The following is a 13,125-nucleotide window of genomic DNA, read 5'->3' as shown; positions in this document are numbered from 1 at the left end:
TAGGATTTCAAATAGCTCTGACTTTTGACCAGTGGTATCATAAATCAAAGAGTTCACTTTCTGTGCCTAATATGTGTTAAATGAACCAAGATGCAGCTCTCTCACAGTAACTTGCTAAAGCACTGTTGTAGATGTTCGTTTTCATTCTGTGAGGAAGGTTTTTGCTGAAAGCATTGTTTTCTTAATAGATCATTAGAGAGTAGCTAAACATGCTGTATATTTGTAAATAAGGCTATTCGTCTACATTTACCTTAAACTCTTTCATTCTGAATGGGAGATGTACATTTGTAAATGCACAGCAAAGAACTTTGCTTCATTCGCAGCGGTATTCAAACTCAACAGCAAATGAGTTATCTGGTAACTCCTCATTGCTTGTCATATGCAAGCCTAAGCCTCCTTTAATGTTTTATTTGGAGATATTAACCTTCTTCTGTCCTTCTCTAGATAAACTGATAGGTTTTCTCCGAATGTAACATGATCACAATCGCAAAATTATATTCAAACATTTTCAAGTTCATACTTACTCATGATAAGTCATATCACCCATTATGTCACTGTAAAAGGCCTTTTTAATGAAGTGTTACCAAGTGAAATGTTTTCATTTTACGTGTTATTTTACTGTCAATAGATGGAACAGATTAACTCTCGTGCAAAGTGATCATCAAAGTTTGACTGAGCATGAAATGCAGACAGTTAACTTATGATAACTTATTTATTGTTGATGACATTAAGATTTTTGTTTTCTTAAATGTTCTAAAACATGTATCAGTGCTTCACAGTTTTGAGTTCTGTAAAGCCTTCGACATGATCAATTGTTTTAGATGTGTTTGTAAAAGCTTGGGCAAATAAACTGGCGACCCAGTGACAGCACTGGATTCTACTGTAGTGTTGTTACTGTTATTATGAAAAGATACATTTTGAGCACAGTCTATCACAAAACATTGTCTTTATGAATTCCCACCAAAAAAAACTGGCTTTTGACTAATGTACACTGTTCCTAATGAAAAGAGCGATCAAGCTAGTAATAGCTTTGCTACTAATGGATCAGCCATTGAAATGGCGCTCTGTGGATTAATATCGATAGAATGAGTAATCACAAGTGGGCGTTTTCAAATCAAGAGGACTGCTTGAAATGTGAAACATTCAACAGACCATGGGAAAAGAAAAACACTTATCTCATTGTTCTTCATAGCATAACAACAACATCAAGTCATTTTTTTATATGCTTTTGTGATGGACTGTCAACTTGTTGTTGTTACAGAAATCAAAGGACTGAGACTAAGATAATGTGGGTCTTAAAGGACTCTATGCGAATGCCTTTCCGCTGACTTTCCAGCCAAAAAAAAAAAAAAAAACACTCCAGGAAAATGAAATGGACCTGTTGTTTTTTTTCTGCCCATTACAAATGTATACAAGGGGGAGAAATAAACAGCTAATGTGCAAATCATCCATCTTAGACCTGGATACAGTCAGAAATCAAATCAGGTATCAGCATTTGTCTAGAGTATGAAGTACCTGACCAGTGTAGCATTATTAAGAATTGAAGAGGAATTACATGGTCATGCCGATGACCTTGAATAGGCATCCATTACATCATATCATTCCTTTAAATATATGGAACTAATCAGGATTCACAGTAAAATCCTGAAAAGGCATGATACTGCATACTATTTTAGTGCAGTTCATAACAAGTGTGCAGTTAGTCAGTTTGGAGTTTCCCTGTACGCGACAGACATACAGAGCGATATGAATTCTTTCTTTGTTTTGATAACTGAAAATGGCCAGAAGAAGAGTTTCATGGCCAGACCTTTTGCCATGACAGCTTTAGTCCCATTCAACAACATTTTACTCAATGAGGTGGGGTAAGGAGAGGAATTCAACAGCAATTGGCTCCACAATCTAAGAGGCACTTTCATTCAAACAAAGGTTCAAAAGATCATCTCAGTCATGTAAAAAACGATCATAAAAAAAAACGAGTTCGATCTGAAAAAGAAGTTTGCGGCAGAGTCTTTCTTTTATCTCGGAGAGTGACTGGGTGGAAGGGAAGAATTGTAGAGGGAAGAAAGGAGATGCCAGTATCTGACTGGTGCTACTTAACACCCACCTCATTTTCACTGACCCCACAGTAGTGCTCCTACGGGGCAATGTCTTTTCCATACGTAATGGCCGTCTCCGCGGTGATGGCTCTGTTAATGCAGCTAACGACCTGTGGGTCACTTTTGCTCTAAGAGCGTAACGTCTTAATGGGCGTCTGGCTCTTTAAAGCATCGTTATGGAGCCACGCTTCACTTGTACCCTCGGCGTGGGCAGTGGCCGGGCAGCCGTACGGGAGATTCTGAAAGCTGGGGGCTCATGCCAGTAATGGTCAATGCACCAAATTACAACATCTCCAGAGAAGTCATGCCATGCTGGGAGAGATGGGCGGGGGGCCGTCATTTAAGGGACACCTTTTTCATTTGGCCCATCTCATTTAGTGTCTCACACTGAGGGTAAAAGATAAGGAAGCATACACTGTGAGCAGTTACATTCTCTGACACTTGTAGGCCAATAAGTTACGCGAAATGACAGGGAGGTAAGAATTCATCACACGTCAGAAAGTGACACATTTTGTGCCCAGTAACATGGACAGCAGGTTCTATGGTAGAACGACCCACTCTGCATTCTAACGTATCCCATTTGTTCCAGGTAATGGTGGAGTCACCACCCTGTAAATGAACCTGTTTTAGTCATTATCTGACTTTAAGCCAAAGGTATGCCCTCATCTTTCACTCCAGAGTGACAAGCTAATTACATTTTGTACTTTAATTTATTCCGTCCTGTATCTTGTCCTGTTGTGCACATGCTCTCATTTAGTCAGCATTTGGACCCTCATTTGATGTCTGGGTCCAGGGTTTGAAGTTGGTATATAAAAAAGAAAAGAACTGTCAGTCAAGTAGATTGACATTAACTATGCTTCTCCCACACACTCATGCAAGTTGCTTACTTTTCTCTCTTTTCCATCTGTCTGCTCTGTTCTTTCAGTTTCAATTCATTTTAAAATCTACATTTAATTTTATTTTCCTCTTTATGAATTAATTTATTAGTTTATTAGATCATTTATTATCTCTTTATTCGGTATCTCCCACTGTAACTGAAATTAGATTGTGCGCTTCTACTTGTTCTATATAAGAGGAACATTCAGTCTCTGAGAACTAACCAAGTGGAATTTCCATCAGTCAAGACGTGTGGGGGGAAAAAAAAGCTTTGTTTTTATGCTGAGTAAGTGGAGTTTCCATCAGCCCAGTTCTGTGTTAGAGAAGCTGTCTTTTGTGGAAATCCAGAATAGAGTTTCTTGCAGTCCATAAAATATATGTATAGCTACTGTACTGCTTCTTGTAGCTTTTTAAAGCAATAGCAAATGTCATTTGTGGGCATAACATACCGCTGTGGTACGGGGCCACACGTAGACTAAATTCTTACAAATTGTAACAACATTGATTGTTGGGGCAATACAGGGTTCGAATTACAGGGGGATTGGGGACGGGGTCTGACCCCCCCCCCCAGTTAAAACTTGAACCCCCCCAGATGAGGTAAATACAAAAGTTGGGGGGGGAGTGTTGAAACATTTACATATCCTATCCTATATATGCCTGGAGAAGAAGTTGCCCCCCCCCCCGCCACTGTCATTATAATTCGCACTCTTGGGCAACAGAATTTATTGTGGTGATGTACAAAGACGTATATTTTCTTTTTATTTTCTTGGGAAGCATCATTTAAAGAAATGAAAACATGAAACACGGTTAATCTTGTTGTGGAATCAGGTATGGTTCCATAGGCCCAGACACTTTTTAACTGCCTTATTTCAGCTCTTTCCACATTCAAGACTCTACTCTTTCCCTCAGTTTGCTAACTACTACAGTAATCCCATGCATACACGATAAATAAACATGTTTTCTTTGTGAGAAAGACTTACTTCGCTGATTTATAGTAGCAGTGATCATTCTGTCCAGTACACCAGTTTTTAGGTCCATTAACAAAGTCTTAAAACCAGTTCAGAGACATTTATTGACACGGCCTAGTGTTTTATCACAGATTTAAGCCTTACAGAATAAATAGACCTGTAAAGCAGGTGAATGAGTCACCTCCAGGTCTTTGCTTAGCCTCAAAGAAACTGATGAAGCTGGGTTTTTTTTATTGACAAACCATGGAATTGACCAGAAACTCGTATACAGTGTTACTCTTTGATATGGCATGTTTTAATGTTCACGTAATGCTCTAAGAGATGCATCCTCTGGAATGGTTTGGACCCTGGAAAAACTTTACTTCATCATAGATTGTATCAACCTTGGTCACGAGCCAGTGTCACCAGGTTCTCTTCTTTATCTGTAAGCATTTCAAACAGAAAACTTGAAGTTCTTTTTAAACTCTACTTAAGTCATGTAACAGTATGACCAGAGTCATTAAGCTCTAAACATGATTATACGCCTCATTACCCTGTCAATCAACAGCCATGGGCCCTGCCCACAGACCTCTCTCCAATGCGTGGGCTGGCTCCAGACACAATCAATCGAGACAGAGTTATTGCCTCTCATTTCTGAGTCTCAATCACCACTCAGATCTAATTAATTGAGTGCGTTGAACCCAGCCGCAGACAAATCACGCCCATTTGTGGAACTTCGGGATAAGTAATATTAATGAGATGCTAAATTGAGCTTCTAATGATGTTATAAATCAACAAAAAAATCAGCCCAAGGAACAGGGACACATTTCTCAGAGACAGAACAGGGGGAAAGTATAGTGAACAGTTGATGTGTTTGCCAATAAGTCACTTGGAGGATGCCTCTGTGTGGAATGCATCAAAAGTAACCGAAGCCTTCAAGAGCAGAGAAGTCACTGAACACATTGTTTACCTCTGGAGATGACGTCAGTGATTTCCAATTCTGGAAAACATTTATGTTATGTCCCATTCCCGATGCAGAAAAACGTGTACTTTAATTACCCCTTCAAATATTTTTTTTTTTAAATGAGTCTTTCATTTTTCCTTACATTGCTCAAACTGAATAACTGACAGACACATTAAGTGTAAGAGGGGGGAAATTATACCTGCTGATGTTTTGAATTTTTCACTTGACTTGATTTGTCAGTGAATTACAGGAAGCTGCTGTGTGCGGGGTTTTTTTTGTTGTTGCTTTTGGGGGGGTTTTTTCCTTTCTTTTTCCTTTTTTCTCTTGGCATTGCTCAGCACCTCTCATTTAGCATGTGCTGCCAGGCTCCCTCAGATTTCCTACGATTATGTCCAGATCAAACATCGGTGTAATGGGATGCTAGGCAAATGGCAGCTGAGCTCTCACAAGTGCAGGTGATTGATGTTTTCAGGGAGTCTCTGGCATGGCCTTGAATGTTCTTTTATAATGGATTTTCTTTTTCCCCAATATGATTGTCTGTTAGGATGGCGTTCATTTCCCTTGTGTTTTACAGGGAACAAGCTTATTTAGACTGAACAAGGTCGATAGACCAGCATGTCTTTGAGGTTTTATGCCTAGCCTTAACCTCACAGTGAGGTAACATTGCTAATTACTATTAATTATCATGTTATTTATGTTGGAGAGTTTCTGGTCCTGTGAAAATCCAATACGTATAATTATTATCACTCACATTTTATTGTGGTGCATTAGATCTCTGAGAAACCAAGTGTATCAGTGTTCAGATAACTCATGGATTGCTTTCTTGCTTAAATGTGAATTTTTTACTCTTTTTACTCTTATAAAGATGGATTGTCTTCTCTGCTGTCAAAGATATTACATATAAAAGCACCATTGGTTTATTCTGAAGCTCAAGAGGGTGCCCATCTGGTAAACCCCAATGATAAATATCCATTCTACTGAAGCTCCTGTACACTGAATGCTCAGAATGCAAGGCAAAGTCTTGAGATATATATATATATATATATATATATATATATATATATATATATATAAAATAATTAATATTTGTAATAATTATAATTGTAGTCCTTAGTACATCTTTCATCTGAAATATGGGACTATGAGTAACACTCAGAAACAGTATTGAAAGCTGATGATTTGACTCTTTGTTCCGACGACTCTTTGACTCAGATCGTGCTGTGGACACAAGCCATTTGTTAGCCTCCAGGATGGAGGTCTATGCGCAGTTCACTTATGGTAGAACACTATATGCTCTGCGCAGCATGATAAATTGATGGTGCATGACTTAATGGTGGCCACTGACTGCACTCTGCACCTGTCGAGGACTTACACTGTCTTTCCTTTGATGAGGCTTTTATAGTGTTGAACCACCAAGGAGACAATAGGTTTTCCAAAGCTGAGTCAAATGTTCCACAAATGAGACCCTCATATAGTGTTTTGGTGCAGGCTTATGTCTGCTGGTTGTCTGTGAATATATATAATATGAGGGATCTATGAGACATTATTGGCATTAAATCTCTGTGTCAGACAATGCTCGCTGTCCCATCCAAGGTAAAGTGTTAAGCAGAATCTTGCAGATATTTTGCCCGGTAGATGCATTTTTACTTAATTCTAGTGTGATCCAGAGAAATTAATGGCATCCAAAAAGGAGCCAAAAGTCAGATAATATTCTGAACACTCACCACCAGTGAATACTCAACAGCAGTGAACACTTAACACTAATGTTTTTTCCAGACGCCTTGTCGGATGCACCGCGTATATCATTCAATAACGTTTGCGCGCGTTCTGATGCAGACTATAAACCCCCCCAAACGTTGACGTAGCTTTGATGATCATGTTTAATCAATTCTTCTTTACAGCAACGGTAAGAATGCATGTCCTGTTTCTCCAGTGAGTAGAAACTTCCTCGTAAAAGTGAAGTGACCTTGGTTCCATGTGTCCCGTTTCAGCAGACTCCCTGTTCAGTGGCCTGGGTCTGGGCGCGGTGGTGGGACTGGGGCTGGCCGGCCTACTGCTGCTGCTGGCCATAGTGGACGTCAGCTGCTTCTTCCTCCGTCAGTGCGGCCTGCTCATGTGCATCACCCGCAAGCTGTGTGGGAAAAAGACAGCCACGAGCGGAAAGAGCAAGGAGACTGAGGAGGGAAAAGCCGCTTACCTGTGAGATTCTCAGGAGACTCCAACCGTCAATCCTTCATTCCTTTTTTCTTTTTTTTTTCCATAAACTGATAGATCTCTTAAATCCCGACGTAAACCGGCTTTTTTTTTTTTTTTTTTTTTTTGCTTCATTTCCATGTCATCCATAATGCTTGCTCATTTATTCAGTCACGCAGTTTGGCTTGCACATCTATCCTCTGCATCGCAACCATAGTCACACATGCTCAACTGCTGCAGTGCATTACATTCAGCAGAGGTGCAAGCTGTATTTTACTGGCATCACTACTTACCAGAAAGTAGACAAAGGTGCTAGTTAACATTTGGAAACGCATTTACTTTGATACCGCAGAAATGTCACATTGTTACCTGTAAAGGAGCCACCGCAAGCATGTGACCTCAGTTACAAAGTGTTTTTTCCTAAGGCCTTAAGGGTCCGAAATCTGATCGAATGTCAAATCCGTAGTCAGTGTGTTTTACTGGTGGAAATTCTCTCTATCTGGCTGCCAAGAATCAAAATCCTGTCAAGTTTGCTTGGCTCAGAGTTCGGGAGAAACTCTTTTGATACTTACAAGAACAGAAAGCAGGACACCCTCCAACATCTATGCCCACATCATTTCTCCACTGGCCCAAAGCCTGGCCTCTAATAACCTTATTACAAAGATGATGATACCAGAAAAATGGAAGAAAAGATGACACCCCGTCCCTGTTTTTCACCTAAGTGCTAGGCCTTGTGCTGAGCAATTATGTAGAGGGTTTGAGATAACACAGGGCCTGATAAGTTTGAGACTACTGCCAGGGCTTAAGTGTACTCAGGTCTTAAGGCCGCACGCATGCTGTACCAACTGACACACAGGTAAGCAAAAACTGAGCACATAGATTTCATGTACATATTAGAATGTTTCCACGGAACAAGGAGCACACATAGTGAAGTTTGGTACTTTTACCGATTCTTATTAAATGTCATTGTTGTAGGCTAACATTGATCCAATAGACAAAACAAGAACAAAGTTGTTTGTGCTTTCTCTGCAGGAAACTGCCACTGAAAGAGGAAAACGGAAAAGAGACACTAAGGCCAGACACGATCGAGATCAAAGTTCACGGTGACAACAGTCTTCACACGACGCATGATGACAGCAAAGCATAATGGAGTGGGCCACTGCCCATGATAAGAACACACATGCTGAGCTACCCTGAGTCCAAAACCAAGTCAAGCAATCTGATAGAGAATTTTTTTCCTTTTAAGACCTGTTTGTCAGGGTATATGAAGATGGGCTCTGTGTACATATGGAAAAAGGAAAGACAACACACACCAATCATTTTGCAGTGAAAAACCCCTTTGCAGGATGCCTCATCACGGCAAGGTTCTTACCAATTTGTGATTTTGTTGTTTCCCTTCTCGTTTTTTTTCATCCTTTTCTTTTTTTTTTTTTCTCCCCCAAGCCTTCTGTGTGGCTTTGCATTTGATGCTCTGTCACATGAAACAGCTGTGCCCAATGCTTTCCATCACTGGTTTGATAAGCTCTTGCCTCTGAAATTTGTAATTCTCTGGATTGCTTATGCATTGTTTGTCTCATGCACAAAACTTTGCTGTTTATTCTTATGTGTTGGTCTCAGGATATGGAGAAGCTGAGCAGACATTTGAAACTTGTCACTGTCCAAACTCCTTGTATTGTCTCCCCCTCCACCCCTCTTAAAATGTGTGTGTGTGTGTGTGTGTGTTTAGTGGTACTAGGTAAATGTGGTGTGTTTCTGATATTAGTTTTTTTGGTTTTTTTTATTTCACCACTGTACCGCATTAACCTTAATAGGACAGTCCAGGCAGCAGCCCAGGATGCTTGACTGTCATCTGACACCCTGTCTCTCTTGAGCACAAGGACAGATTTCTTGATCCGGTGTAAATAGTCCCACAGTGGGTTTGAGTTGTTATAACACACACACACACACACACACGCACACACACACGCACACACACACACACAGGCCTGGTCAGTCATGAATCACTGTCCGTTCACAGAAGGGCAAAGTTCTTTATTTCCTGGTTTGTCACAGGTTTCTTGCATTTCATGAAATCTCAAAAACCTCAAATCTTGCCTGAGAATGCCACAATTTCAATGCTTTTGTTTTCATAGCATTAATGTAATATATATATCATATTTTTTGACTGTCAGTGATGAATATTTGCTTTTGTACATGTGTGCGTGTATGTGTACCTGAGTACATCTGTATGAGTGTATTTGTATGTAAGTTGGTGTGCATGTGTGAGTCTGTCTGCAATTCCATATGTAAGATGGAATAGAGAACAAAGAGAGATAACAGAGAAAATGAAGGTCTTATGTAAAGATAGCAACAGTTTGACACTTCTTAGGTTTAAGATCAGACAAAACTCTGAAAGAATATTGAATATTACTACATGCTTGTATGTTAATAAAGACGACCTTTTTTTTTTTTTTTTTTGCTACTGTGAGAAGACCGGAGTGAAATGAAACCCCCAAATCAAATTAATAGCTTTTAAATGTTATATATGACCTGGGTCTGACCATGAGTTGAATTTCCCAAAGTACTGTTTAGAGGAACCCTAGCATCTGTCATCTGTCATTTTAAAAATTTCCAGCTTTCATCGCAAAAGGTGGACACCAATTTTCGGTTGTGATATTTGTAACATATCATCTTTTATGGATGATTGTTTATGATTTTAATCTTACCCTCCTCTGATATCTGGCCACTGACAAAATGAGAAAGACATTGTGAATAAAAACAGGTAAGTAAATCACAAGGTCAAACTATAATGAGTCTGGTCTCCAGACTTTGTGACTCCCACTTATAAAATGTTATGTCTGGCAAGGGTGGTGTTGATTTTTTTTCGGAAGATCTGTTCAAAATAAATAGACAAGATTGTCCTGTCTAATACAGTTGAGATATTGGGGGTCTGTGATATTTATAATAATCAGAAGAAATTATTTTGGAGGGCTCTTATCTGGCTGACGTGGAAAAGAGACTGTCTATTTTCTCTGAGAGTTTTTGAGTGTATCTGTTTTTGTGTTTTCGAGTCCAAAAAATTTACCCCCGGCCTGACCCCCATGGAATATTCTTGAATGTTAAATATGCTTTTGCTTTAAGTTTCACTGCTGTTTCACACAGAGGATGGCCCCACCACTGTACTTGTGGAACTCTTGTAATCCAGTGTAATTTTCTGCTGTAAATAAACGTGTTCCAATGTAAAACACATATGCGTGGATTTCTGCATCATCAAAATTCTTTATAAGCTAAACTGATGTTCAACAGCCTCTTCAATTACACTGAAGTAGGTCTCTGAAACTGCATGTATTAACCAGGGGCTACTGACAATTTTCCATGATAATCTGGTAATGGGAATGTTTTGGAATACAACTACAACTATTTAACTGTTTATTCAGTTTAAATGCCTAATTGTCTAATACAGTCTGTATCTTCAGACTAAAGGATTATGGTTACGGACTACCCCGTTCTCTAACACCAGAGGAAAAAAATGTTTTGGTTCCAGGACTCTGATGTGAAATGTTATGATATCTGCAGTGATTAAATGAAATTGTAATTATCTTTATCTCATTTATTAACATTTGGTAGTAATGAGGTTGGTTGATAAAAAAAAATGTTACTTCCCATGGCTGAGATACATTATCCAGACAAAAGAAAGACGTTAATAAAGTTTTATCATTCTGCATATAATTTTCAGTATGTTAGGAACATGATCAACATTAATAGCTATGAGAATTATTTCCACCCCTCTGATGGTGTGAATACTTTGCTCATACCGAATCCAGGCCTGATGCACATTAACAGCAATACTGTGAAAGAGAGAAAACAAACAGACAAACAAACAAAAAAATAGGAAATTGGCTGGAATTATTAGATCTTTCATCCGTCTCTGTCACGGATCACACAAAGCCAGGAGATCACAACACGTACACGGATATCACAGAAGCAAATCAAACCAGGTCTGCACAAGTAATGAGTTTTGGGTGACCCTTACAAATGTAAAACCCAGAAAAATATATTGAAATGCCTTTCAAGGTCTTTCTCCATATTGACCAGGACCACCATTACAGACCAGAAACAACCATTTAAAACTCATGTGATCCATCAGCAAAGCATATCGTGACCATCCCATTATGGAGACTGGTCAAACAGATAGTGGTTAGCTCCTACAGAAGAGGCTTCGTGGAGCTGAGGCACTTGTTATTATGAAATCCTATTATAGTGCTTCTAGTCTGTTTGCATTAATGTACCAGATTATTGACAGTCTCAGGTAGTCTTATTGGGTTTCTTCAGTTTGCAGTATCCTCAGTATGATATTACCAGGCCTCAGTGTACTGGTATATTTGATTTGCCCTGGATCCAATTCTAGGTGTTTTGAGACCACATTTTGGCTTTGAGAGATAAGCTCCTAGAAACACAAAAAAGAGATATAAAACCAAAAAAAAGCAGAGGGGTCCAAAGGGTGAAATGGAAACTTTTTTTTTTATCTTTTCTTGCATTATCTCTTCCTACAACAGAACAGAACATAATGGGATATTGTAGATGTGTTAAGTAAAATCATTTTATCACCGTCAAACTGTCACTTTCATTCCAAATGTGGCATCTATGTAAGTGCACCGATACAGCACTTTGCTGGAAAGCCCTCATCCCAAATTCTGCATATCCTTTATTATGGGTGCAAACACCGTAAAGGAATTAAAATGTTTATTAATACATTAGGGAACTAATCAGACTTAATAATGTTTCAAATGCAGGGGCATCTTATTAAGGTTGTTCATTAACACGTTGTCAGAAAACATCAAGTGAGGGAGGAATTTCAGAACCTTTTTCTGGAGTTTCAGTCATGTTTGCTGGTGTTCTGATTAAACCCTGCATGTTGTAATTAGCTAAATAAGACACTAACAGATACTGCGGCATAATTGTATTCCTAATTGATTGTTTACAGTTATTAAGAAAATGCAAATTATTAATTGCTTTAATCAGACCTTCTGTAGGACTTGACACAGTGATTAAAATGCTGAGCATTTTAAGACAGGAAAATATTCCCTTGCTACAACATTCCGTATGCTAAAACATACACTGAAAGACAACAGATACAACATTATAATTATGCGTTACTTTGAATGTTTTGACTGACAGTTATTGAAATGACAATTTTCAGTGGAGATATAGGTTAATAGCAGGGAAATAATTAATGTCACATCTATGGATTAGTCAAACAATTTGATAAATGTTCTTGAAAGATGTTTGCAGAATTATAATCTGACGCTAACGTCTGCATATCTACCATGATTTGGAAACCCCTTGTCCACAAATTTGCTTGAACATTTCTGTTGTGACCAGACTGGGGGTACACTCCTCTCTACAGGCTCCTCTGTCCATTAGATTGTGGAGAAGAGCCTATCAGCAAAACCTACATCTTTCTGTCACACAAACACACATATGCAAACACATACACACACACACAATCATTTTACGCTACAGTGAGACTCCACAATCATTGAACAAATCCACGTCTAAGCCTGGCAGGTTGAAGAGTGCTCCTCTGTAATCTACACAGTGCCAGAATCTCCCTGTGAAGTCATGAGCCATTTGGGACTTCACTCTTCAGATATCGGCAGAACTTTGAGAGTGCAAAGAGCATAAAAACATTCACGCTTTAAAAGTGTACATGCAGGGAAAAGAAAGAGAAAGAAAAAACAAAACAGCCCTTTACCCCTGATTGTTTATGAACTTCACAAACGTGCACACATACCATCAGTAGAATAGCCCTCCTCATTCACTTTCAGACGTACACATTATACTCACAAACTCTACACTCCAGCTCAAGCCTTAGACCTCTGAGCCCATATGCTACTCCAGTGAGCAAATCCTGCTGCTAAGCCTGTTGGCAGGTGCTCCCCTTCCTTAATCTGTCCTCTCGCAGAATCTCCCTTGATGCTACAGAGCTGTTTGGAGAACCTCCTCACTCCTAAGCACCTCCTCACCTGTGATAAGGCACTGTGGTGGGACAGAACGAGATAATGCTTCA

At 39.2% G+C, this 13,125-nt stretch overlaps 1 protein-coding gene across 1 annotated transcript in view; it reads left to right on the top strand.

Moving 5' to 3' along the window:
• LOC115823509 (neural cell adhesion molecule 2) overlaps positions 1-8,223 on the top strand; it is a 68,925-nt gene extending 60,702 nt beyond the window's left edge. The window contains exons 16-17 of the mRNA XM_030787565.1: positions 6,875-7,082; positions 8,109-8,223. Of these exons, the coding sequence (XP_030643425.1) occupies positions 6,875-7,082; positions 8,109-8,223 (323 nt within the window). The remainder of the gene's footprint in view (positions 1-6,874; positions 7,083-8,108) is intronic.
• The last annotated feature ends 4,902 nt before the right edge of the window (positions 8,224-13,125 follow it).

The sequence above is a fragment of the Chanos chanos genome, chromosome 10, assembly GCF_902362185.1.
Source record: "Chanos chanos chromosome 10, fChaCha1.1, whole genome shotgun sequence".
In the NCBI taxonomy this organism is placed as follows: domain Eukaryota; kingdom Metazoa; phylum Chordata; class Actinopteri; order Gonorynchiformes; family Chanidae; genus Chanos; species Chanos chanos.
This window is presented reverse-complemented; position numbering and strand designations above follow the sequence as displayed.